The sequence below is a fragment of the Gracilinanus agilis genome, chromosome 1, assembly GCF_016433145.1.
Source record: "Gracilinanus agilis isolate LMUSP501 chromosome 1, AgileGrace, whole genome shotgun sequence".
Classification (NCBI taxonomy): domain Eukaryota; kingdom Metazoa; phylum Chordata; class Mammalia; order Didelphimorphia; family Didelphidae; genus Gracilinanus; species Gracilinanus agilis.
Window position 1 is genome coordinate 85,025,587 of NC_058130.1, and position 26,259 is coordinate 85,051,845.

Below are 26,259 nucleotides of genomic sequence, written 5' to 3' on the forward strand. Positions count from 1 at the left end.
CAGGTTGTTGCCTCCTTTGGATTCTTTGTGTCTTAGTTTGTGAAGAAGGCTGCAACTGCTTTTTACTTCTTGGGCACAGTTTTTACTTTGGTGACGTTTAAGAGGTTGTGGAGATCAGGAAAATGTCTAGTAATCTTGTTGGTCTTGGCCCTTGATTATTCAAGAAAGCAATACTTAAAGAGAAGAGTCTCACCTTCCCATTTACCACCATCTTCAACCACTGACTAACTGCTATTAACAGACAAGAAACCCCAGAATAGCAGTACCCCCAGAGTGGCATCCCTAGTGCTTTGCAAATAAATTCTTTTTAATTAATTAATTCATTAATTAATTAATTCATTCTTTATTGGTGATATTTGTTACAGAGGCATTATCCATTTTAAGGGACATTAGCAGAGTGTCTCTGGAGGACAGTGAGTAAGAGGCTGCTTCGAGGAGAAAGCATGGCCAGCACCTGCTACCAAAAGGGACATCAATAAACCAAAGTGTCTCCAGAGGACAGCTGGTTTGTGAGCCTATGAGAAAAACACACAGCTAACACCTGCCATTGTAACACTACACTATTTCAGGCAGAGACTTTATGTGAGACCAATTGTGATTCACCAATACCTTGTACTATTTCCCATTTAGTATTCCTAAACCAGCTTTGCATTGTCTTCGCCACTAGCCACATCTGCCCCTAATTTGATTAGCAAGGCAATGAGGGACATTAAAGGGGTTGGATGTCTTTACCCCAGATCCTTGGCAGTACAGGGGATACCTGGATGATTTGAACCTAGGTTCCTGCCTCAAAGATATGAAAGGAATTAAAAGAAATTTTGGACCATAACTCAGATAAGGGTTTCAGCTAAGGGGAAAGGAGTTCAAAGGGCAGCCTTTAATAGCTTCTATGTAGCTGGCTGGAGTATACTACAAAAGAACTAAAGAATGTCCTTAGAGCGAAGGAGGAACAGCTCCATAGCAGTTACAATCCAGCAGAGGGTAGCAAAGAGCAGCTGATCAATCAAATCACCACCACACGTTTATTAAGACTGCTATGTACCAGACCATGCTCTGAGGTCATAAATACAAAAATGAGATGGCTTCTAAGGCCTCTCAGAGCTCATATTTTAATAGGGTGCAATGGGGGAACACAAGAGTGCACAGATAGAAACAAAAACACAGTAACTGGGCAGAGGAGAGGCACACTTGAAATACGTGTCACTTAAGCTGAGCCTTGAAGAAAAAGCAACAGTTCCAATAATCAAGGGATGAGGAAGAAGAGCATTCCAGGCAATTGTTATAACAGGCTAGGCAGGAGACGATTAGGGCCTGAACTAAGTTGGTTGTAGTGAGTTCAAGAGGAGTTTGAGGTCAAACTCTGGAATGTTCTATCATAATAAAGCATGATGGAGAGACTTCAGCAAAAGCTGAAAGTTTTAAGGTAGGGAAAAGATAAACACGGAAATGTATATAACATTCCACACCTTAGGCAGAGTGAATCTTGAAAAGCCCAACTGCACATGAAGGGGCCAAGTGCAAATGTGTTGAACTTATTTCTAGGGCACAGGATGTTGCCTACCTTTATTCTTAGCCATTCATTTTCATAAGATCCCAAAGGGAGTCTGGGAGCATTATCTACTGAATTGGGACTGATTATCATAAACCAAGGTGGAATATCTGACGGAAGGAATTAGCTTTGAATCACAAAGAATTGTTGAACAGGAGAGCCTAGATCTCTCCAACCTCTTTTCTGAAGGTGATAAACCTCATGATGGTGCCCAAGGCTTTTGCTAAGGACTGTTGCCCTAACTAAAACACTATATATAACACTGCCTAGCTAAATCAGGGGATGAATACAGTGAAAGATTGCAGCTGCCCATCAAGCAGTGAATCCAGTGAGTTGCCCTGTCCAGGACAACCAACGTGGCTTAAAAAGAGCTCATAGGCTGGGGGTGGAGGAGGGAGGAGCCATCCCAGTAGTAGATTTGTCTGAATCTCTGTGCCCTAAAAAGATTCAATCCAACAATTCATCTATCACCAGCACTATGTCCTACAGCAATATCTGAAAGAGTACTTTTTGGAGAAAGGAAGCCTATCCTGGCCTTAATGTTCTGGAGTTATGAGTTACCATAGCCATGTTCTCTTAACACATATCTTAAAGTAATCTCTTAACACATAATTGTGATTGTATTTGAAGTTTGTGTCCACTCTTCACCCCATAGACTCTTAATGCATTTAAGGGAGATAATGCCCATGGTTTGGGAAAGAGAAGCTTTACAGCTACCATTCGTTATGCTATTTAGTAATTGCCTTTGCTAAAGAGCTAAGTCTGGAGGCTGATTGTTAAGGAGAATCCTGTGTGTGGTTGCTCCTGTGCTAATGTTAAAAGTCATCTTCAGGGTCACCGCTAGAACTCTTAACAGCTATAGTTGGGGATCCTGTCTGTCAGTATCAAAGAAATGTGGAACTCTGCTTCGCTGAAGAGAATGTTCATAAAGAATTAAAGAACTACAGTAACTACTAGCAGTATATGACAGCCTTCATCTACCCTTTCCTATTAGAAAAAGAAGTCTATCAAGGTTGCTGGTGATCTCCCTGTATCCTCTCCCCTCGTCCCCCACATTAGTCCATTCTTCACTCTGATGTCAAATTGATTTTCCTAAGTGACCAAGTCTAACCATATCACATGCCCCTTCCACCCACCATTCAATCAATTCCCTATTGCCTTCAGTTGGGTCAAATGTTGGATCAAAAAAATTTAAGCCTGCTTGACTTTAAAAGTCCTTCATAACCTAGCCCCCTTCTTATCTTTCCAGTCCTTTTTTTAAATACTCTTACCTTCTGTCTTAGAATCAAGGTAAAGTATAGGTTCCAAGGCAGAAGAGTAGTAAGGGTTAGGCATTTAGGATTAAGTGACTTGCCCAGGGTCACACAGTTATTATGTGTCTGAAGCCAAGATTTGAACCCAGGACCTCTTATCTCCCAAACCTGGTGCTCTATCTACTGAGCTACCTAGCTGAAGTCCTCTTTCCTGTCTTCTTGCACCTTAAATCTCATCATGTACTCAGTAATCTAGTGGCCCTGGCCTCCTGGTTGCTACTTATACATGACATTCCCATCATCCAACTCTAAGCATCCTCATTGGCTCTGCCTCATACCTGGAACTATCTCTTCATCTCCAACTCTTGACTTCTCTGGCTTCCTTTGAGCTCTCTTAATCCTAGTCCCCATGTTCTGTTGATTACTTCCAATTTATCCTATATATATATATATATATATGTATATATATATGTATATATATGTATGTATATATGTATATATATGTATATATGTATATGTATATATATAACTTGTTTGTTATAAATAATGAAATAAAAATATCCTGTATATAAATTGTTTGCATGCTATCTCCATTTGACTCAGTTCCTTAAGAGTTGGGAGAGTTGGCTTTTCTTTGTATTCCCAGGGTTTAGCACAGGGCCTGGTATATAATAGGACCTTAATAAATGCTCACTTATATAAGCTAAAGAACTTTGGACTTTCTAGAGACTGCCACTTGAGAGTCCTTGGAAGAAGGTCTTATCTAGGTTGTTGTGTATGTCTATGAGCAGATGACTTGCTATATAAATTCTTTCTGCTTTTCAATACAAAAACTATTTATTAAGTGCCTGTTATGTGCCACACTAGAGTGCTGGATCTGGAGTCAGGAAGACCAGAGTTCAAACCCAGCCTCAGATACTTATGTAACCTTGAGCAAGTCATTTACCTTATTCCTCTCTGTTTTAACTGTAAAATGGGGATAATAACATAACCTACCTTGGAGGGTTGTGAAGATCAAATGAAACATTTTGTAAAAGTGCTTAGCACAGTGCCTGCCTCATAGTAGGAACTATATAAATGCTTGTTTCTTTCTCTACTTCACTATTGCAAATTCTGTTGGACTCCAGTCTCTCCTTTCCTAGTATCCCCTGGGCACTGGTTTATTTCTTCTGGCAAAACACACCAGGACTTCCCCCATACCCCAGTGACTCAGGACAAGCCCCCACTCCTGCATAGCTCTACCACTATACCAACAGTCCATAGTATCAACAATTTTTTTATACTCTAACTCTCCTTTTTTCAATATTCTTCATTAATCATTAAAACATTAATTCTTATTACAAATACTGAAACATTTTGATTCTATGTTCAAAGTAGTTATTTCAGGAAAGCTTTCTGCAGAGGGCTGATTTCATTCATCTGAGGTTGATTCTTAGTAGCTCCAATTTCAGAGTGACCATTTCTGACGTCCCTCACATCTGGGCAGAGCCTATTTAAAACCAATAGTCTATTAACACTACTTTGGTATTCCTCAAAGTATGTTCCTGCTCTTATGACCTCCATTCTACAATTATCATTACTTGTCAACTCCTACCCTGCCTTTCCCCCCTCAACTAAAAAAAAAACCAGCAACAGAATAATTGAATATATATAGCTGAAGAGGTTAACAGGCCCTACCCCTACATGGATAAAGTAAACATACCTAAATAGGTGAAGTGACTTGCTCTATAGCAGTTAATAGAGAGAGCCAAGATTTCAGGTCCTCTGAATGTAGATCTAGCACTTTCAAAATTACCCACCAATAAATTAGCTATTTATTTACAAATTAAACACAGGTTCTTCTTGCTGTAGATTAATCTCATTGGAGCTTAGTAGAAAAAGGATTGAGGACTGGGTGATCTTGGGCTAGTTATATCACCTCTACAACTTTGTTTCTTTATTGTAATAGTAAAACTGTTTATACTACTTCTCTCAAAAATGTTATAAAGAAACTTTGTTTAAAGCAGTTAGGTAGCATAGTGGATAGAAAACCAGGGCTGGAGCTGAGAGGATCTGTGTTCAAATTTGACCTCAGATACTTCCTAGCTGTGTGAGTCTGAGCAAATCACTTAGCCCTTATTGCCTAACCCTTGTCACTTGTCTGTTTTAGAATTGGTACTAAACCAGAAGGTAAAAGTTTTGGGTTTTTTTAAGAAACAATGTTAAGCCTTAAAGTGTTATATAAATTTGATCAATTTTTGAAATGCTAGTGCCTTCCCAATTAAATGATCTCTTATTTATTTGATATATATCTCATTTGTTGTTGCATGTTTCCTACCCTTTTAGGCTATGAAATTCTAGAGAACAGCTACTTGGCTTGCCTTTCTTTTCTATCCCTACTACTCGACATAGCACTTGTTAACTTGCTTTCTTTTGTTTTGAAACTAACCTACTTCCACCTCAAGTTTATTTATTTTTTTATTTTTGAAACCCTTACCTTCTGATTTAGAATCAATACTATGTATTGGTTCCAAAGCAGAAGTATTTGGTAAGGGATAGACAATGGGGTTAAGTGACTTACCCAGGGTCACACATTTAGGAAGCGTCTAAGGCCAGATTTGACCTAAAGACTTCCTGCCGATAGGCCTGGTTCTCAATCCACTGAGCTACCCAACTGCCCCCTCAAACCCAAGTTTTTAAAGGCCTATTCCTTCTCTTCTACTAAGTAAAAACTCCCAGATTGATTGATAAGTTTAAGCTAAGGGTATTTATATTTTTAAAACAGAAATTTATTAATAAATGAACTTCTAAAGAATGGATTATGGAACATTTTTTAAATAGAGCAGCAGTCTTAAGTACTGTAGCTGTTGGAATGTATCTCACCACTCTTTAGAATGATGTGGCAACCACTGAAAGGTAGACAAAATCTGATGTTGGCAAAAGAGTGCCTTTGAAGATTTTTATTAACTTTATATTTTTAAGAAGAGAGCTGAGCACAGTCAGTTTTAGAAGGCTAATTTTCCTGAATGAGTGAGGTCAGTTTCCAACTCAAAACTACAGAGGTCTACAGTGTTCATAGATGTAAAAAAGCTTTAAAAGCTAGACTGACCATAAAGAATAACAAACTAGATGTCAGATTTTGAGGTCAGGGTTTCCCTGTCTAGCAAAAGGGTAGTGAGGTCTAAGGGTGAAATCTAGCAGCTTAACCCTTACAAGTTGCATAATCACTGGCAAGTAGCTTTAATTTCCTTGGGCCTCAGTTTCCTCACTTGTTAAATAGGGAAGAAATCGATAACCTTCCACCTTCCTCCCCAACTATAATCTTATTGAAGAAATCTCTATTATTATTATTTCCTTTGTTTAAAAGTCCTTATCTTCTCTCTTAGAATCAATACTTTGTATTGGTTCTTTCCAAGGAAGAATGATCAGGGCTGGACCAATGGGGGTTAAATGACTTGTCCAGAGTCACACAGCTGGGCAATCTTTAGTTAAATTTGAATACAGAACCCTCCATCTCTAGGACTGGCTTCTCTACCCACTGGGTCACCTAGCTGACCCCAATATTTCCTTTTAAAAATTGTGGCCTACCTAACAGGATAATTGTATGAAAAGAACTCTGTAAACCTCAAGTGACATGGTTTATTTTTATTTATTACTCCTTTGGCTCCGATATGTCTCGAACCCTTTCCTTCCTGCTAAAACGCCTAAGCGCCTCCCCAAGGATCACTCCTATCTTCCCACGCGCAGTACACGACACCAACGCTTCCTCCCGGAAGTAGAAGGGCCTGGCTTCCTGCCGTCGCGCACAGGTTTACGTCACGGGCGAGCGCAACGCCTGCCTCAGGTGTCCTAGCGGTCGGCGGGTGGTTCGTTCATTCCTTTTGTTGGCGCGCGTAGCGTGTGGAGGTCAGAGGCACGGAAGGCCTTGGGGCCCTGTCCCCAGAGAGTTGGGTGGGTATAGCTCGGGATAGGACGAGGAGGGAAGTGGGGAGGGAGTTGGGAAGCGGCAGGAGGAGGCCGCCGAAGAGTCCAAAGGCGAGGCGGCAGGGACCGAAGGCCAAGACTTGAATAGGGGAAGGCCGAACTTTTGGGGGATCCCGGAGCTAGGGACCGCCCTCCTGACCCGAGGCGTGCTGGACGTTATCGAGCTTGGGCTCGGCTCTTGAAGCCTGTACTTTGCTACGGTCTCTACCCCGCCGTCCTGGTGCCCTCACCTCGCTCGCGACCCCGGCTCCTCGGCTTCCGGCCTTGGAATGGCGGGACCGCGTGTTGCAGGCAGGGAGGGGTGGGGGTGGTGGTGGTGGTGGAAGTAGCTCTCTTTTAGGCCACATGGAATCGAATGCCATTAATGCTTCGCCTTCTGCGTGCACTTGAGACTGAACAAATCCCTCAAGCTTCCTGGACCAAAATGAGAGGATTGGAAACGATGACCTTTAAGGTTAACGGAAGCGCTAATAAGTTCGTTGTTTCGCCCAAAGACTTGGCAGTTTGAGAAAATGAGCAGTCTCTCCCATCCCTTGGGAAGCTTAGAACTTTTCAAGCACTCTTAGAAGCTCAATCCCTGAGAGAGGGGTCAGAGGACAAGAGATAGGGGAAGTAGTTTCTCAAGGTCACATGGCTGGGAGGAGAATCCAGGTCTCATGGCTTCCGGTACGCTGCCCCTCCTGCAGGCCCGAGGAAAGGAAAATTATATCATTAGATATTTAAGCAGGACTGAAAGGAGTTCCTGGGATTCTTTAAAGTTAAGGGTCTTTTAGGGTCATTTTGTTTAATATCTTTTTTACAGATAGGAAAGGCTTGGTGGTGGTCTAAAGGACCTAGTTAAGACCTCTAGTAGACAGTGGCAGAGCAGAAGTTCAAACCCAGGTCTTGAATTCAGACTTACTACTCTTTCTATTATGTTGTGCTGCCTCTTAATTGTATACCGATATGGCTATCAATCTGCAAAATTCATGCTCTTAGTATCAAAGGTAAGCAAACCTTCCCCCCCCCCCTTTTTTTTCCAGAACTATGGTGAGAGTATATAAAAGACATGGTCTCTACCTGCAAGGAGTGTTGAAATCCCAGATCCTAATGTTTATAGGTGTATAACACAGGTAATTATTTTTCATTATGTTTCTGTTTATTTCAAACAGGTCATTTCAGGAGGATGACCTGAATTCAGATAAATTGAATAGTATTCAAACTAAAAAAAATAGTATTCAATAGTAGTACTCAAAAGTTTTATTGATAACGTTTTAATTATAGATTGGTTGCCTTTGTGTTTTTTGCTTTTTTAATGTTAGGAAAACTCAAGAAGAGATAGTCAGGATACGATAGTTCTCATTTTGAGTGAGTGGCTAAATTTGGGAATCTACTTAGGGCTTCTTAAGGTAGGACTAATATTCTTAGGAGTTTCAATTCCAGCAAGTGCCAGGAGAGAGATGGGAAATAAATGGATAGGGTGAAAAAGGTCAGCTGTTGACATCTTAGATTAGCATCAACCCTGCATGTGACCCAGAAAGTATCCAGTGCAAAAGTACCCTCTTGCCTTTTTAGGCTGTTTATCTTCTATTCAGAGTAATGGAAATTTAAGAGTTGTAGGGATTTCAAATCATCCAATACAACCCATACATGAAAAAAGAATTTCTTTCTATGACATATAACAAGTGATCTTACAGCCTTTGCTAGAAGACCTATGAATTTTTGAAGAACTTCCTGGGTGGGTTGCCCCTCCCATTTTTATACATTTCTCCTTGCTAGTAAGATTCATTTTATGGCTTACTTATATGCCTCTTAGTAAACAAGATCCAACTGGCCTGGCCAAGAAGAACAAGTCTGATTTTTTTTTTTTCACATGTCTTCATAGGCATCAAACTATTCCTGGATTTTATCTCTTATCATGAACATTCATCTAAGATGAAATGGTCATCCTTCTCCAAGGTTCCCTTAAAAAAAGCTTATGGCTAGAAAGGCCAGATAGTCCAACCCTTTTTTAGGCTTAAAGAGGTTTAGTGAAAGCCCCAGCTCTTAGTCTGCCATCCTGTTGATTATTTCACACTTAGCCATAGAAAATAGTCTTTTAGTGGATTCCCTCCTTCCCATTGTGTCCTATAGCACTAGAACAATCTTATGAAACTGTCATTCTTGGGGACAGCTCAGTCAGTGGCTTAGTGAATAGAGAACTGGGCCTGGAGATAGGAGGGTCCTGTTCAAATCTGTCTTCAGACACTTCCTAGCTGTGTGACCCTAGACAAATCATTTAACCTCCATTGCCCACCCTTTACATTTTGCCTTGGAACAAATACATAAGATTGATTCTAAGATGGAAGGTACGGGTTATTAAGTTTTTTTAAAATCACACTTTATCTGCACAGATATTTTTTGTGGCTACCTTTTTATTTACAAACTGCTTGAACCTTCTCTTTTCACTTTATTTCTCACTACTATCATCCATGAAGTCTATACACCAAACTAGACTGTTCACTTCCCACTTAGACTGTAGTTTCCACAGTTTTAAAAATCATGTGAAAAATAAGATTCTTGGCTGTTCTGTTTTTTGTCTCTATCATCTGTGCCTTGCGTGGAGATGGTTCTTAATAAAGTTGAATAAATCCTTTGAGGTTAATAGTTTTAAGAAATATACATATGGTGTCACAGGGATGATGGATGGTAACCCTAGTTAGAAGAAATCTAGTTGAACCTTCCTATTTGAAATGAGAAAACAGCCAGTTTTCCTGTGGCCACACATTGGTTAGGCTTGGACTTAAAAAAATCAAATCGGGGGATATGGGTAGCTCATTGGATTGAGAGTCAGGCCTAGAGACAGGAGGTCCTAGGTTCAAATCCGGCCTTGGACACTTCCCAGCTGTGTGACCCTGGGCAAGTCACTTGACCCCCATTGCCCACCCTTACCACTCTTCCACCTAGTAGCCAATACACAGAAGTTAAGGGTTTTAAAATCAATCAATCAATCGATCAAATCTCAGCTCTTAAGTCCAGAGCTCATTTTGCTATATACACCACATTGCCTCTTCTGTTGCCCAGAAGAGGGCACCGCCTTAGCAGATAAACCTGGTGAAATATCATTGAAAGCAGTGACCCTTCTTTGCAATGAGATCTGGCCCAAGATTTCTATTAGTTAACCTGTTGAGATCAAGCTCTAGTAGCTCCTGTTACCAGCTTCATGTTCAGTGCTAGGTTAGAGAATAGAAATCATAAAAATGTCCTGCCCTTAAGGAATTTACAGATATAAAACTTCCAGAAAAAAAGAGAATTATTCAAAGCATTAAGTGACTGGATTGAAAATAGTCAAGTGCCAAAATATTTATACAGGCACTATTCCATGTGCTTAATTTTGTTTGGTGGTGGCATTGGGAAAAGTGAACTATGAAGAAAAATGGTCTTGAAATACATCTTGTCCTTAATGCTTATGTTTCAGGAAAGGCTATTATATATAAAACATCTATTTTTTTTGTGGTGCTTTATGCTTTTCAAATCCTGGTTCTGTCTTTAACAGGTCTTTAGTGACTCGGGTTAAAAGTGTATACCTCTCCTGCAGCTTCAGTGTCCCTACTCGGGCTCGGGCATCATGGCATCTCGCCTGATGAAACGCTGCATTTGCCTGTTGGCCACCCATCAGACCTCACCCTTAACTGTAATTGGCAGAGTGAGGCTGGCCAGGGTCCCCTGCAACATGATGACCACCACACATGGATCCACCGTCTCCACTTTGGATAATCTTTTAGATAAGGAGCCAGTGTTCACTCCTTATCCTTTGCCTCAGGAAGTCGACCAACAGATTGAGAAGGCCAACAACCCTGAGGAAATTCTAGAATTGCTTGATGGTAGGCACAAGTTACACCATAACCATGCTGCCATCATTGTTATTAAGCTTGCTCGACTCTTGGCTGATAAGCACCAGGACAGAGACTTAATCATTAAAGATAGCCGAGTTCAGAAGCTCTTCCGCAGTGTGGACAAGCAGGTGGGTTATGTGGCATTATTAAGAGGTTAGAATGACAAAAATATTTGTTGTGTTTGTGAGGACTAAATTACTCTTTATATAAGGTATTTAGGATTGCATATTTAAGTACAATCATGGTCAATCAGTCCAAGAATAGGACAAGAACTATGGATTATATTTCTATATAGTCTTCACAGTGCCAAAACTCTGCTATATCCTTAATTGATTTTTTCAGATGTTCACTAAGCTCTTCTATTGCACTGTGCTGGGCATTGGGGGAGATTGATAATAATCTATTATTGTGGAATTTAGACTCTATATAAATCTACATGGTTTGTATGAGAAGCATGCCAAGATTTGGACAACAAAATGAACTTTATGAGGTCTGGAGACTGATGGCTAGGGCTATTAGTGACGGGGTGATCGAGGATTTGTTGAAGAGACGGCATTAGAGTTGGTTTTTAAAAGCATAGTACAGGGTGGTGGAGGACTGCTAGGACTTTAGGAATTTAAGCATAATCCAATAAGCAATGAGGAGCCACTAAATATTTTTGAGCAGTGACATAACCAAGTCTTTGCATAAGATTATTCTGATAATGATTTGATGGATTTTTAAATTTATGATGGATAGATTTGTGCATATGACTTGGAAATATGAAGACTCATTTAGAGCCATTGCAGTCCTCCAGGCAGATTAGTGATAAGGGCCTATGTTAAGGTGTTGGTAGTGAGAATGGAAAAGAAATCGAGATGATTTATCACATATGTGTGTCATATATTTGTTAATATAATCAATCAACTAACTAAAAGTAGAGGATGATAAAAGTTAGGACAAGTTTAGGAGAAAGAATAATGAGCTCAATTTGGCATATGTATATTATGGATCTCTTTGCTAGCCTGGTGAGGCCCATAGACTCAGTCATTTTTAAATGCATAAAATAAATTAGCATAGATAAGTTAGGACCAGGTTGTAAGGGGCTTTAAAGCCAAACAGAAGTTGTATTTGATTTCAAGAGATACAAAGATCTTTAATGCCTTCTCACCACATTATTTTCCAGTTGCTCTTTAGTTACATTTTAGACTGAAAATTTATTTTCTTCCTTCCTTGGCCCAGGTATCTTCAATCTGGCATGGGACCCTTATGAACTTACTCCGAAGCCTCTATGCATTACAACTTCCAGAGAATTCCAAGCATCTGCGATCTGTGGAACAAGAGGTTCGCTGGAGGCTTCGTCGAGTTAAATATAAGAACCTAGTTTTTCTGGCAGAGACAAGCATACCCTATATGCAAGAGCAGACTTCAAAGGAGCTGCTGACAGAACTGCTGATGTATTTAGAGCGACGCTGGACAGAGATTGATGACTGCCGCACTGTAGTGACCCTCATGACTAAAGCAGGGCACCTCTCAGAGGCACTAATGGGCCGTCTAGAGGACAAGGTATTGAGAAACAGACTGAAGTTCACATCTCCCTTTGCCTGAGAGTTTGTGAGTCTTCACTCATATAAGGTTTCAGGGAGAATAGGTGCAGTTCAGAGCTTGCCAGACTACTCCTTCCCCTCCCTGCTCTAAGCATACATCTTCTGGGACAGAAACTGTAGATGCTTCTGCCCAGGAAATAGTGTTCTTTAACAAGTAGTCCCAGGTGGCATAGGCCTGTGGTACAAGAAGATTCACATTAAGAGCTAAGCTTCCTCAAGCTTAAGTCTCATTAATTCCCAGTCCGCTGTATTTACTCCATTTTGTGTGTGTGTGTGTTTGTTTTATGGTTGACTTCAACCCTTGCAGCTTTGTCAAATTCAGCACCTGCCTCTGTCCATGGCAAGGGCTGGCCCAAAAGGCTGCCATAGAAACACTGTGGCTCATGGGCCCTATGTCCCATTTCCTGGGACCTGGGGATAAGTTTGGCTTCATACAATGAATTTCTTCCAGCAAACCTTTCTCTCAAGTGTTTGGGTTTCAGGTCCTAAGTAGCCATAGGAGTCTCTGAGACTTTGATAGCTTTTCATTCTTTCTAGGAGTTTGTGATATCCAGAATGGTCTTGCATATAAGAATCTTGATAGCTCAGTCAGGAAGTACCCTATAGGCAGGGGTCGGCAACCTTTCTGGCTGTGAGAGCCATAAAGCCACATTTTTTAAAATGTAATTTCATGAGAGCCATACAGTGCTCACAGTGTGCGCTCCTGTAACAGCGCCTGAAAAAAAATTGACTTTATGGCTCCTGCAGAAAGAGCCAGATATGGCTCGAGAGCTATACGTTGCCGACCCCTGCTATAGGGATTAGCAGATTTCATAGGGTAGTTCTTGGGGGGGGCGGGTTAAGGGGGTGGGATCATTGTTTGGGTGCTGGACTGAAAACAATTCTCTAGCTCCTCCCCCTCCCCCATCTTGGTGCAACAGAATGGCAGCTGCCCAGCTAGCTGACCTCCCTGGGTGGCTGTGGTTGACAGTTCCTGGAGCTGGCAGAGCAGTTTGGCCCTGAGGACCTGCGGAGAGTGATGCTGACCATGGCGTCTCAGAACCGGCGGTCAGTGCCCCTTCTTCGTGCCATCTCCTACCACCTGGCTCAGAAACCTTTTACCCTGACAAGAGGAATGCTTATTGACTTCGCATATGCTTATGGTAAAACATTGGAGGTAGTTCGGAGGAGGGCAAGGGATGTAAGGGTCTTGTCCCTATTGTTTGCCTCCCTTGTCATGTCTAGTTTTCCTTTCCCTTTGTCAAATCAGTGTTTGTTCTAAAAGGCTGCTATAGAAGCACTGTAGCACTTGGACCCCACATATCCCTCTTCCTTTAACCCAGAAAAAAAGCCATTAGCAGTTCTGGATTGTGTGGTGATAGGGTGGGGCCATGATTCCTGAGGTCTGGGATAAAAGGGTGGCTTTGCTGACTAAGGATTGCTCTAGCTCCTCCCTCATTCCCTTAGGGGTTCTCTCTTTAAGCTCACTATAGTCTCCTTTGCCCTAAAGGAAAACTAAACTTCCACCAAACCCAGATATTCCAGAAACTCGCTGCTGAACTATTGCCCCAGGTGTCCAGCATGACGCCCAGTGAAATAACTCAGTGCTCCAAGTCCTTTGCCTTCCTCAAGTGGCTCAACTTGCCTCTTTTTGAAGCCTTTGCCCAGGTAAGCAGGGATCAGATGAACTGTCACCCTGGAGCTGGGAGGTACATTTTAGATGGGAACAATGACTGCTATTTATATAAAACTTGAAAAAGTTTGCAAAGATGAGAGTGGTTTGTGCGCCAGACCTTGTTAAAGGACTAGCTAGAAAGGCATCTCCTAGATGGATAGATAGAAAACAAGGAGCCACTGATTATTATTACTGATTTATTCATTTTCTTGAGAAACTTTAACATTAACAGGTCCACAGTCCCCTTATCCACCCAGGTTGTTACAGGGCTTGGAAACCCCAAGATCTGTTGACTGTGGCATATATGTATTCTTCTACCACTAGGAAGCTCACATTTCTAGAAGAGCCATAGGGCTTAGGTGTTTAGGAAGTGACCCATGTCCTCAGGGGGAATAGACTAGATGTGTGTCTGCCAGGTACATTGGTTGTTGGATAATGGGATATGGGATGAGAGGCTAGTTAGTAACCTCTTCTCTTTGCCCCTACCTCTTCTGGCCCCCAGCATATACTGAACAAGGCAGACAGCTTTACCCCACTCCAGCTGAGCAACATGATCCTGGCGTTTGCTCGTCTGAACTTCCATCCTGAGCAAGAAGAGCAGTTCTTCAGTTTGGTATGTTTTTTCTTAACCCCATTTCTTCTTCCTGGGGGGAACACTAGAAGTGAGATCAGGGAACTATGTAGGCATGTGATCTAGTGCTAGAGAATCAATGAAAAACTAACTAGAATGGGGCCATAGTGCCCTTCTGAATAGTGGGAGAGGAGTTCAAAGGAAGAAGGGCTGCAGCTGTCTAAATTTTCCTTGTAAATAAACCCTAATAATGAGTCTTGTGGTCAAGTATGTAGAAAAGGCAATAAAAGCAAGTGCTGGGGAATGGTAGTTTAAAAGTGGCAGTGCCCAAGAAGGGAGAAGCAAGTCATTGGGGTTCAAGTGCAAAACAGAAAAAGCCTTGAGTCATAGGTTCAGGCTCTAAAAGGAGGGTCTGTGTCCTACTAAGGTGACAGAAGGTCAAGCATGTACCCTCTTTTTTTTTTTTTTTTTTTTTTTTTTTTTTGGCAGTCTGCCTTCATCCTTGGGTTGTGCATCTAATTCTATGGTCATATTAGTAGCTATTCTGCCTTGGGATGGCCAGTGATTGAGAGAGACAAGGGTAGCCTCACACCTATTCCTTTCTCCAGGTGCACAGGAAGCTGGAGTCAGAGTTGGCCAATCTGAACCCCATCCTGCAAGTTGATGTGGTGTGGTCCCTATGTGTACTGCAGCAAGTACAGGAGGCCCAGCTTCAAGGGGTTCTCTCCCAGGAATTTCACAAGCAATTTCTAGGTAAGCCATTGAAGAGATGAGAAAGAATGGTGGGGGAAATGGAGCCTGGCATCTCTTGTGTATTTTTCCATTCTCCTTGAACTGCTAGGAGCCAGTTCAGCTTTGACAGTGACCTACATGGTTGGCAGAATAGTGGTACTGCTCCTGGGCCATGGGTCTGTCTCTGTGGTCCAGGTACAAGATGCCCTCCAGGCTTTCAACCCTTCTCATTTTTAGCTTCCTCTGATTGACAAGCTGAAGTATTCGAACATTTCCTGTAGTGTCCTTCCTTGGCATGTGACTCTGTTCTGTTGCAGACAGCAAATTCCCTCAGAACCAAAACATCTGCCAGAAGCTGGTCCATATTAATGCCACCGCTCAGCTGGAACATCCAAAGTACATTGGACCCTACTTGCCACTTGCCACTTGCCAACAGGCCTTCTGCCTCCAAACCTCCACATCTAGGAAGATGACGCCTATGCTGAAGGATTTCCAGGACATAATGAAAGGGTGGCTGGGAAGTGAGGACAAGGTCCGTTTTGGAGAGACTACTCAGTACGGCTGGGAGTTGGGTGAGGCTACCCATCCCCCCCACCCTGTACTTGGACTGATGGGGTTGGTTCCATAAATATCCTCCTCCTATTTTTACTACCTCCAGTCTAAAACTCCTAGAGCTTCTATTGAACTACTTGGTTTTTCCTACAACCTTGCAGCTGTGTCAAATTCAGCATCTGCCCCCTTTAATGGCAGGAGCTGGCCCAAACAGCTGCCACAGCAACACTGTAGCTCATGGGCCCCAAGTCCCTCTGCCTGGGATTTGGGGATAAAATTTTGCTGCAGACACTGGGCTGGGCTTTGCTATGGTATTACTCTTCTCCAGACATTTTTCCGCATTTCTCTTGGACTTCCCTAAACAGCAGCTTCCAGTTAACCTGCCTCCACTTAATTAACTCGTGTTTGACATATCACTGAGGCACAGGCCTATCCTGCCCATATCATTGTTCCCAAATCTATTCAGGAAAGCTTTCCTCTAAGGATTTGGATCTCAATTGAACCCCCCAACTTGTTTACTCTCCATTGCTCTTTGACTCTTACATCCAACCCCTCCTTATCTGTCCTACTTTCCTGATATTCAGATGCTGAGTTGGTACTTGATGTGGACAATCAGCCTCTGCCCATGAAGAACTTTATGGCACCTCACCTGGCTCAGCCAACTGGAACTCAGCCTTTACCCCCTGGTGCCAAGAGGTAATGAATGCACTTGTTTTTCCAAACTGTGGAACATCACTAGCGGCAGGGGTTGGGGGACGGACAAGGGCCATTCCTACATTGGAAGGCAGGAGCAGAAGACAGTTTCTCTCCCTTTGGGGCTTGCTTTTTCCTCTTTTCTGTTTTCCTTTTTGATCTTCCCATTCCTTTGTGTTTGAGAAAGAAAAGGGAATCTTTACACTGAGTAATGCTCAACTTTCTGCTCTTGCCTGTTCTCTAGGTTGGCATTTCTTCGATGGGAGTTTCCCAATTTCACCAGCCGAAGCAAGGATCTGCTGGGTCGATTTGTTATGGCCAGGCGTCACCTTCAGGCTGCAGGCCTCCTGGTGGTCGATGTGAGTACTGGCTATGGGGGTGGTTAGGCAAAGCCATGACCCGCCATGTTGACTGAATCTTCTGAGTTGGCAGAGAAGAGGAGCCAGACCAAAGGAATGGGAGGGTTCCATGTGGGTACCCATATCTTGAACTTAGCTGTATCTGGTTTGTCCTAACCTTTTAGACTTGCAGCTGTGTCAAATTCAGCACCTGCCCCCTTTCATGGCAAGAGCTGGCCCAAACAGCTGCCACAGCAACACTGTAGCTCATGGGCCCCAAGTCCCTTTCCCTGGGGCTCGGGGATAAAATCTTGCTGCAGACATTGGGCTGGGCTCAGGGCATTCCTCTCCTCCATCCATTTCCTCTTGCTTGATATTTGTCCCATTCAGCTCTGCTTTTGTCAGCTGACCATCCACCTGCTTCTCAGCTGTTTTATCTACTTTCTATGGCTAGAACATGTCTGGTAGGGCCCCTCCCTTAACCAAAGGGGCCTTCATTTAGTCCACTTTAGTCAAAAAGAAGAAATGTGGGCCTAGAGATCAACTGACAGTTAGAAAGACTGCTTCATTCAGTTCTCAGGTCCATGAAAAATTAAAAAGTGGGAGAAATTGTCTCTAGCTTAGGGGGGAATCGGGGAAGGTTTCATAGAGGAGTGAGTTTAGTCTTAGAAGATTACCAAGTTAATTATGAAGAAATCACATAGATATAAGTGGTATTATCAGGAGCTCTTGAGGAGACCCAGCTGATATCCTTTTCCCCAGACCCTCTTACAGCCTTACCTGGGGATCCTGAGGAAAGGTTCCCTCTCACTAAAAGGCTATGCTATGTGTTCATTAATGGGCTGGGGTGCATACATAGAATTCTACCTGTCTTACTGTACACTCTTTTGAAACAAAAGTTCCTCTTCCAAACCTTCTTCCACCAGGCCATGATTGCTTTGCTATCAGAATCTGACTAAGGTTTGACATGGTGGCAGACCATTTAACAGAGGACTGTTGGGTCAAAGCTTCACGTTAGGAAGATTACTTGGGTAGTGATAGAAAAGAAACTGGAGGCAAAGAGGTCAGTTAGGAGACTTAAGACCCCAGTTGAGTGCTGCTGCTGATCCTTAATGAAAGAGTAAGTGAGGATATGGATTCAGGAAGTGTTTCAGAAATGGAATCTGGGAGGTAGTGGGGAAACAAGGAAGTCAACGATGACTGAGTTCAAGTTTCAGCGACTTGGAAAGTGATAGTGCCATAAATGGAAAGAATAAAGAATTGAGGAGCAAATGTTTTTGGAAAGAAGGTAGGTTTAGTATCGGGTATATCGAGTTTGAGGTGATGGTTATGTGTTTTAAGGGTGGGTGTTCAGCAGATAGTTGGGAATAGAAGACAGCTATTCTGGGAAGAGCTTGGAGCCAGGCTTAATAGATTTGTAAGTCCCCTGCACAGATGTCATCAGTGAAGCCATTAGAGTCAGTAAGATTGCCAAGAGAAAAGGCTTATGCCAAAGACAGTGTGTGATAGGTCAGTGATCTTCAGAATGCTAGGAGTGCCTTGGAAGACAAAGGAAGGGAGGGACTTGTCTACAGACTCAAATGCTAGATATCAAAGAGGATAAAGACAAGAAGAAGAACTTGGGATTTGCCATAAACTCTGCTATAGATGACATTAAGGAGATTGGAATAATGGAAGGAATTGGTGGCAAGCCAATTGATAGAGGCTACTTTCCCTAGAAATTTGGGTGTCTGGATATACTGGACAAGTTGGTATATTAGAGTGCTGTTCAGGGTTGATCTAAATGTTCCTTTGGGGTTTTTAGGAAAGCAGAGGCCTGAGCGTATGTATGGACCCTTTTTAAGTAGAGGTATACACTATTAAAAATGGGGTGGGTGGGGGGCAGCTGGTGGCTCAGTGGATTGGGAGTCAGACCCAGAGATGGGAGGTCCTGGGTTCAAACGTGGCTTCAGACACTTCCTAGTTGTCTGACCCTGGGCAAATCACTTAACCCTCATTACCTATCCCTTCCCACTCTTCTGCCTTAGAACCAATGTCCAGTATTGATTCTAAGAAGGAAGGCAGGGGTTTAAAAAAAAAAAAAAAGTGTGTGGGAGTATAATTGCCAGGGACTAGAAAGGCCAAAAGTCATAGAGTAAGGGCCCAAACCAAATAGTTAACCTTGGAAAGGAAAATCACATTATCCTCTGAAACAGGACCAAGACCAGGGGAGAAAAGGGGTTCAAATGAGCTGAATTAAAGGAAGGAGGGTGGGGTTGGGCAAGCAGTTTCTCTAAAAGGATGGCATTGAACTTCAGAATTTTGCCTTTGACAGCGATTCTGTTCACCAGCTATACTTGACATGTACATAGGGTCATCCTTAAATTGGACAAGAGAGCTTTGAAGAGCTAGTTAGTATTGACTGAAAGAACCCAGAATACTCATGCTGCCACTTTATGTATGACACTGAGCCTTCCCTTGGTAGGGCTAAGATGCTGACAGGATGTACCTGCTCTTCCTTTGGCTACTTTGGGCCATCCTGACCTCTGTTTTGACCTCCTTAGGTTCCCTACTACGAGTGGCTGGAGCTGAAGTCTGAATGGCAGAAGGGTGCCTACCTAAAGGACAAGATGGGGAAGACTGTGGCAGAGGACCTGGCCAAGTGACCTTCCTTTTTTCTAGCCTTATATTAGCTTCAGCCTTGCAGGGGAAGCACTTATGTTGAAGGGAAGATCTTTTTTCTTTTGAGGCTGTTGGAGCTTACTTCCAGATACTTGGAGCAGCACTGTCTTTGCCTGACAAGAGCATGCCTGGGCACTGGATGCCAGTTGTTTAGGGCCTCTCTTTGATGATCTAGTTCCTGCTGCTACTGAACTGAGGTTATTGGATAACCCAGTCCTGTTGTGGGTGGGGGAAGGGGGTCTAATCTTCATTTCCCCATTGTAAAGGACATTTCCTTAATAAAGGTTTCCCTCTGAGCAGTGAATCTGAGGACATAATTGCAGGAGCTTCAGGAAGGAAGGCTGCTAGTGCCCCATCTTGATTTAGCATTGTTACCCCACTAACATCTTTCCTTCATCAGGAAAGGCAGAGGGATCCTGTCTGAGAGGCAATTAAGTAATGCAGTGAGTGGATAGTTATGGTTCTGGAGTCAGGAAGGCTGGAGTTGAAATCCAGCCTCAGGTGTTTCCTAGTTGTGTGATCTTGGGCACAAATTAACCTCTGCCTTCATTTCCTCAACTATAACATGGAAGTAATAAAGGCCCAACATCCCAAAGTTGTTGGCAAAAAGCAGGTATTTATAAAATACTTGGCACTGTCCATGGAACATAGTAGGACATTATACTTAATAAATGCTTATTCTCTCCACTTCTATGAAGTACACAATGCAATAGCAGCTTCCCACCCTCAGCCTTCTGCGGGATACTTAACTGAGGGTACCCTTGCCCAAAATGAGTACTCTGGGGAGCAGAAGCCAGGGCTTAGGTTCTCCAAAGGGTAGAATAGGAGCGATCTTCAGGCCAGGCTCCTGTATAGAGGAAAATCTTGGCATAGAGCAGTGGTTCCCAAACTTTTTTGGCCTACCGCCCCCTTTCCAGAAAAAAATATTACTTAGCCCCCTGGAAATTAAATTTTTTTATTTTAATAGGAAAGATTTTTTATTTTAATAGGAAAGATGAATGCATCTGTGGCTATCACCACTCCCCTGGATTGCTGCAGCCCCCACCAGGGGGTGGTGGCACCCACTTTGGGAATCACTGGCATAGAGCAAGCACATAGGATTTCTGGGTGAGTTAAGAAAATAGACCCAGAAATGATGACTTCCTCTCATCTGGAAGGTGAGGAAATGGGACTAGGAAACCTCTGGGGTCCCTTCTAGCTATGGCTTGGTCCTCGCTATTGTCAAAGAGAAAAAAATACTAATACTGCTTCCTGAAGTTCATCTTACTCTTAACATTCAAGCATTTCTTTGGAGAGGCATGTCCAAATTGGATGTTGCACACACCTCCCATCTCTGCCCTTTGGGATGGGACTCCTCAAAATAATCTGAAACATATCGTGGAATTCCAAACTGAGAAAGATTAAAATATCTTTTGGGGTCAACATCCCAAACTCATTTCTATCCAGGACTGCTCCTCCCAAGTATTCAGGAGTAAATGGGAACTCCAAGAAGAACATTTTAACCCTTAATTGATGCAGAAGCAAGGGTGGGTCATAGTTCTGGAGAATGCTGCCTCTTCATTAGTCCAGAACCCAACTATTATACTTCATTCCTTTCTTCAGAAAGATCTACCCTCACCCCCTGCCAGCTGTGGAAAGGCTTTTAGGTCACTGAATGGTTTATAGATTTTTAAGAAAAGGTTTTAAGGATGCTTTCAGTAGCATGGAAGCTTATTTCCCTATGGTTAGTCTAGTCTACCTCCCTGAATAGGTTTCTAAATATCCTGAGGCAGCTTATTAACCCTTGGGAAGTTGTTGGAGGCCAAGCTCTATTAACATGAAAAAATGGTGAAGTTTTGTGCTTAAGGGGAAGGGAAGATGCTTCCTCCCCAGGAAATGCAAGTTGGGGATCAGAATGCAAAACTGACAATAGTTATTTTAATTCCACATGTGTTCCCATACAATGAAAAAATTTGTAAACTACCACTCACAAAGTGGCCTGGACAAGCTCACAGCTCATAAATGGAAAAGCTAAGACCTGTATTAAGGTCTTTTGACTCCAAAGTCTACTGTGACCAGAATGAAGTCAGAAAAGAAAACATTGTGTCTGGTTATGTTTTTGCCTTTTCTCCTTCCTTGGCCGTTTCCTAATATGCCAGCACTTTACTCTTAGCTTTTAATGAAAACTTGAAAGTGTCTCCTAAATCTGAGTTCCCTTCTAAACTTAGAACTCCAAGTGAGTGCTGCATTGGGATGCCTTTAAACTGGTCCTATGTGTGTACTGTGGGAGCATCTGAGTGGCCCAGTGGAGAAAACCCCATACCTGGTGTCAGGAGCATCTGAGTAGATCAGGCAGGTCATATAATCCCATTTGCCTAGCCCTTCCCTTTCTAAGAGATGTCACTAAGGGGCAGCTGAGTGGTTCAGTGAATGGAGAGCCAGGCCTAGAGATGGTAGGTCCTAGGTTCAAATGTGGCCTCTGACACTAGCTTTGTGACCCTGGGCAAGTCATATATCCCCCCATTGCCTAGCCTTTACCGCTCTTCTGCCTTGAAACCAATAGTATTGATTTCAAGGCAGAAGAAAAGTTTTTTCTTTTTAAAAGTATACTGTGTGGAAGACCTGAGTCAACCCTAGAAAACTTAAGGGGAATAAACTTTCCTTATGGTGCTTCAAGTCAGTGGAGGTTACTGTTAGAGGCATTGTGGGTCAAGTGAAGGATGGAGCTTTTAGAGCTGAATGAGGCATGACTAGGAGCTAGAATTTCATCATGGGTGTTTACTTGTGTAGAGCTTGAACTGGGCATTGGGGGAGGAGAAGGAGGTGTTCATGGAGGGGCAATAGTTCCATAAGACTTCTGCCAGGAACAGCAATCAGGTTATGAAGTTTTAGTCAAAAGAGACCTCAGAGGCCCTGTAATCCAACCCTAAACTTGGAAGCAGCAATCTCCTTTATGATGTCCCAGGCAAGTGGTCATCTGGTCTCTTGAAAACCAGATTCCCTTTGATAGGAAAGTCTTGAAGCCTAGTCTGCATGTGTTAAAACTGGCTGTAATCTGCTTTCATCCCCAACCCTTCACTGGTCTTAATTCTGGCCTCCTGAGACTCGTTCTTTTGCATGTTTGCCCATCTCTGGGTGTTTTAATTTGTAGAGCAGGATGAGGTCAGAAAGGTAGTCTGGAAACATGAAAGGCCTTGAATGCCAAGGGAAGTGAGTCAAGGCCTTAACTTAATGGCAATGGTGAATTTATATGGTTGTATTTTAGGTTATTCTGGCAAATTTGGAGTGGTTTGGGAAGGAAAGACTGGAAGATCAATTAAATGGGAAGAGGGCTGGACCAGAGAAAGCCATCTCTCATAACTAGTAGTATGGCCTTGGACAAATCACAACTGCTCTGGGCCAAATTCTGTGAAATGGTCCAGTTGGACTAGAATGGAGACATTTAAACTAGTCTAAATATTTTTATAAATTTTTTGGGCAACTTTCAATATAATTAGTTTCCTATATACTTTTCATGCACGTAAGAACATTGTGAGAATATTCATGCATCTAGAGGTCCACAGGCTTCCCTAGACAGAGGAGCCATCAAGCATCAGGGGTGGACTTAGTCCTGACCCCTCTGTCCAGCATTCTTTCCACTGCATCATACTACCCCCACTCATCCCCCCCATGCAAAGAAGGAAAAAACAATGATGCTAAGTTTCCTACCTGGGAGATATATAAAAGGACAAAAATTGGAAGGAGTACAGTTTTGGTTATGTGTGGAAGGGACAAATAGAAATTAAAATGACCATTTTGAGCTGGAAAATGTAATTTTACAGATTGGGAAACAGCCTCTTCCCCCAAAGTAAAGTGACCTACCAAAAGCCATACAACAAAAATAGCAGACTTTGACCTCTGATTCAAAATACTTGCCATTTTCCAGTTGTTACTCACCGGTGGGGAGGGAGGGTAGAGAAAATTACCTAATTACAATCTTTTAAACCTGATCTCTGCCTAAGAACCCTCCCTCACCTGATCCCAGTTGAGCCCTACTGCCTTTCTTGTCTCATTGCTCTGGAAATGGCTGCTGATGCAGCTGGGCCCTGTGGTTACTAAGCAACTGGGAGGTGGTTTCCATGGTGACCACTACTGGATGACTGGGAGGACCAATCTTTAGAGAGCTCCACCCCTTTTTGGTCTAGCTTTGGCTTTTGGATAAGAAAAGCTAATATAGAGAATCATTTCCCACCACACCACACACCCTCCCAAATCCTTCCTAGCTTCAGCTACATGACAGAGGAAAGGACTAAGGATGCTAATAATCTATTTTGGTTCTGCTTCCCCTCATCATAGCATGACAAAGGAATCAATACGGCATAGTGGAGCCCTTACTTTGCAAGGAGAGGACCTGGCTTTTGGGAAATTACCTTCCCTCTATTTTCCCTCTTAAAATGAAGAGCTGGACTAGATGATCTCTACAATCTGTCACCTCTAGATCCAAGCTTTCCCCTGTATTTCCAGGGCGGGTTTGTTCTCTGAAACAAACTGCCTGTTCTGTGCCTCAGTTTCCTGACCCCTTGAGGGCAAGTTCAGTGTTTTATGCCTCCTGGCATTCTTGGCAGCTTACTTCTGGGAGAGGCAGAGAAGGCCTTTCCCTTTGCCTTTTGGAGGGTTTACTAAGTCTAGACTGTGATGTATGCTGCTGTTAGCTTGCTTGGAGATCCTCTGAAGGACAAGGTCCTATTGGACTACCCCACAAATCTCTGGCATCATTTTAATCTTCGTATACCTAATAAGTTTGTGCAGGAACCCAGAAAATCACTGGTGGCTGAGGAAAGGTCACCTGGAGATAGAGGTAGCTTAGTGAGACGCCTGACTTCAAAGCCTGCTATACCTGATTGGTTGATTTGATGAATCCCTTTTTTCCTCTGGATAAGCTGGTGAAATCACAACCAAAAAGGGTCTTAGAAATCATCTCTCTGTACATCTAAGAATTATATCATGCTTACTAGGTGCCAGGAACTATGCTGACTTCACAATTATTTCATCTTCATAACAACCATTTTACAGATGGGGAAGCTGATGTAAACAGGGTTAAGTGACTTGCCCAAGTTCATACAGTTGGTAAGTATCTGAGGCAAGATTTTAAAACATCTTCCTGAGGAGCAGCTCGGTGGCACAGTGGATAAAGCGCCAGGTCTGAAGTTAGGAAGACATTTTGAATTCAAATCTCAGATACTTACTAGTTGTATGATCCAGGGCAGATCAATTAACTCATTTTGCTTCAGTTTCCTGTAAAATGAAGTGGAGAAGGAAATGGTAAACTACTCCATTGTCTTTGCCAAAAAAATCCCAAATGGGGTCATAACTGAACCACAAAAACTCCCCAACACCAGGTAGAGTGCTCTACCCACTGCACCCCCTTGCCACCCCTTGTCTAGTCCAATATCTGCATTTTGCATTCAGGTTCTAAGAGAGGTATGTCCCTTCTGAGCAATTCTGTGCCTTGGCAAGCTCTTTAGATCTTGAGTCAAAAAGAACTGGGTTTAAACTTGTCCACTGACACCGTGAGGAAGGACAAATCACTTTGCCTGAAACTGTCTCCTCATCTGTAAAATGGTCACCTCAAGGTTGCCACGAGGCTCAAATACAACAGTTCAAGGAAGGAGCACTTTGTAAATTAAAATGGTGTCAGTGGTTCTAGAGGTATAAACAAGACCAGTCCTGGGTCTGGAGAAGGAAATGTGTCTGCATTACGGGGAGAGGCAAGTTTTATAATTGTGTGTGTTTTTTGGGTGAAGAGTAGCATTTGTTCACCTCTTGATGGGTGGATAAGCTTAGGAGCTGAGGCAGATAAACAAAAGAGCAGGATGTCTTGGTTTTTTGTGTTTTCTTTTTGGAGGGGGGAGGAGAAGCTCTATTTTTGTTTTAATAATACCTCACATCCAAAGAGAGCTAGAAAGTTGGAAAAGGACTTTTCTCACAATAGCCTGACAAGGGTGGTAAGCAAACATTATAATGCTCACTTTACAGATGGGGAAACAGAGGCTCAGAGAGGGGCTCTTTTTTATACCCTCTAGACCCTAGATTAGTCTGAAGCCAGGAGTCTGACCAAGCTTCCTTTATCTCTAGGTGGCCTTTCCTCAGCCGCCAGTGATTTTCTAGGTTCCTGCACAAACTTATCAGGTATGTGAAGAAGGCTTAAGATCATTGCCTGGACCTCTTTTTCCTAGCATTACCATTTAGGCACATCATTGTCCTCCTTTTATAGATGAGGCATAAGGAAATTGGTTGACTTGTCCATGGGCACACTACTAGGGTCAGAGGCTAGATTTGAACTCTGCTCTGTTGGACTCTGAAGACCAGCGTTCTCTCCGCTATGTCAGGCTGCCCGTGGTCTGCCTGCGCCCCAGTGGTTGGGGGCTAGGGCTTGTCAGCCAAGCTGGGCTTGTCTCCAGCGTTTATTGTCCTTGTTTGCCGCTTGCAGGCTGCCTGGGACAGGAGGACCCCGGCACTGTGGGAAACACCCCACCCCCACACCTCTCTGGGGGCAAATGGGAACTAGGGGCAGGGAACCGCAGAGTGGCCCATCTGGAGGGCCCTGGCAGCCTTGGCCTCCCTCACCTCTTCCCATCCTCCAGCTTCCCTTGATGCGTCCCCATCCTTCCCCCATCTCCTTGTCCTGGTTCTCTATATCTCCCTCCACCCCCATCCTGGTCCCATCTCGTCCCTTCCTCCGCCCCCGCGGGCTCTGCAGTGCCTGGCACGCACCCGGCGGGGGGGGGGGGGGAAGACGTGGAGGGCGGGGCCGAAGGACGGAGTAAGCGGTGACATCATTCGCCTGACCCCCCCCCCCCCCACACACACACACATACACACACATACACACACC

At 43.2% G+C, this 26,259-nt stretch overlaps 1 protein-coding gene and 3 non-coding genes across 6 annotated transcripts; all 4 read left to right on the forward strand.

Moving 5' to 3' along the window:
- The first annotated feature begins 6,424 nt into the window (after nucleotides 1-6,424).
- Nucleotides 6,425-19,705, forward strand: TBRG4 (transforming growth factor beta regulator 4). 3 transcript variants are annotated; one of them, XM_044672395.1, is made up of 12 exons: nucleotides 6,425-6,732; nucleotides 7,788-7,877; nucleotides 10,280-10,747; nucleotides 11,841-12,164; nucleotides 13,176-13,347; nucleotides 13,695-13,852; nucleotides 14,362-14,472; nucleotides 15,039-15,183; nucleotides 15,480-15,734; nucleotides 16,299-16,410; nucleotides 16,652-16,766; nucleotides 19,289-19,705. In XM_044672395.1, exons 3-12 carry the CDS (start codon nucleotides 10,352-10,354, stop codon nucleotides 19,388-19,390), a joined length of 1,890 nt encoding a protein of 629 aa, XP_044528330.1. In that variant the 5' UTR covers nucleotides 6,425-6,732; nucleotides 7,788-7,877; nucleotides 10,280-10,351; the 3' UTR covers nucleotides 19,391-19,705. The 3 variants fall into 3 exon arrangements, 2 of the variants coding, with proteins under 2 accessions (XP_044528330.1, XP_044528412.1); XR_006506071.1 differs by lacking the exon at nucleotides 19,289-19,705 and having other exon boundaries at nucleotides 15,480-15,694; nucleotides 16,652-16,743; XM_044672477.1 differs by lacking the exons at nucleotides 16,652-16,766; nucleotides 19,289-19,705 and having other exon boundaries at nucleotides 15,480-15,777; nucleotides 16,299-16,390.
- LOC123232795 lies at nucleotides 12,508-12,644 on the forward strand. The gene has a single exon (XR_006505299.1). It is a non-coding gene; the product is annotated as a small nucleolar RNA SNORA5 (small nucleolar RNA).
- Nucleotides 15,871-16,008, forward strand: LOC123232796. Its single transcript, XR_006505300.1, has one exon. It is a non-coding gene; the product is annotated as a small nucleolar RNA SNORA5 (small nucleolar RNA).
- LOC123232797 lies at nucleotides 16,934-17,071 on the forward strand. The gene has a single exon (XR_006505301.1). It is a non-coding gene; the product is annotated as a small nucleolar RNA SNORA5 (small nucleolar RNA).
- Nucleotides 19,706-26,259: the final 6,554 nt, after the last annotated feature.

What these genes read in the sequence shown, in the direction of transcription:
- TBRG4 (XM_044672395.1), top strand. Translation starts at nt 10,352, where the DNA reads ATGGCATCTCGCCTGATGAAACGCTGCATTTGCCTGTTGGCCACCCAT. An exon ending in TCAGTACGGCTGGGAGTTGG is followed by an intron (nt 15,735 to 16,298) that starts GTGAGGCTACCC and finishes CCTGATATTCAG; the next exon opens with ATGCTGAGTTGGTACTTGAT. An exon ending in TTACCCCCTGGTGCCAAGAG is followed by an intron (nt 16,411 to 16,651) that starts GTAATGAATGCA and finishes CCTGTTCTCTAG; the next exon opens with GTTGGCATTTCTTCGATGGG.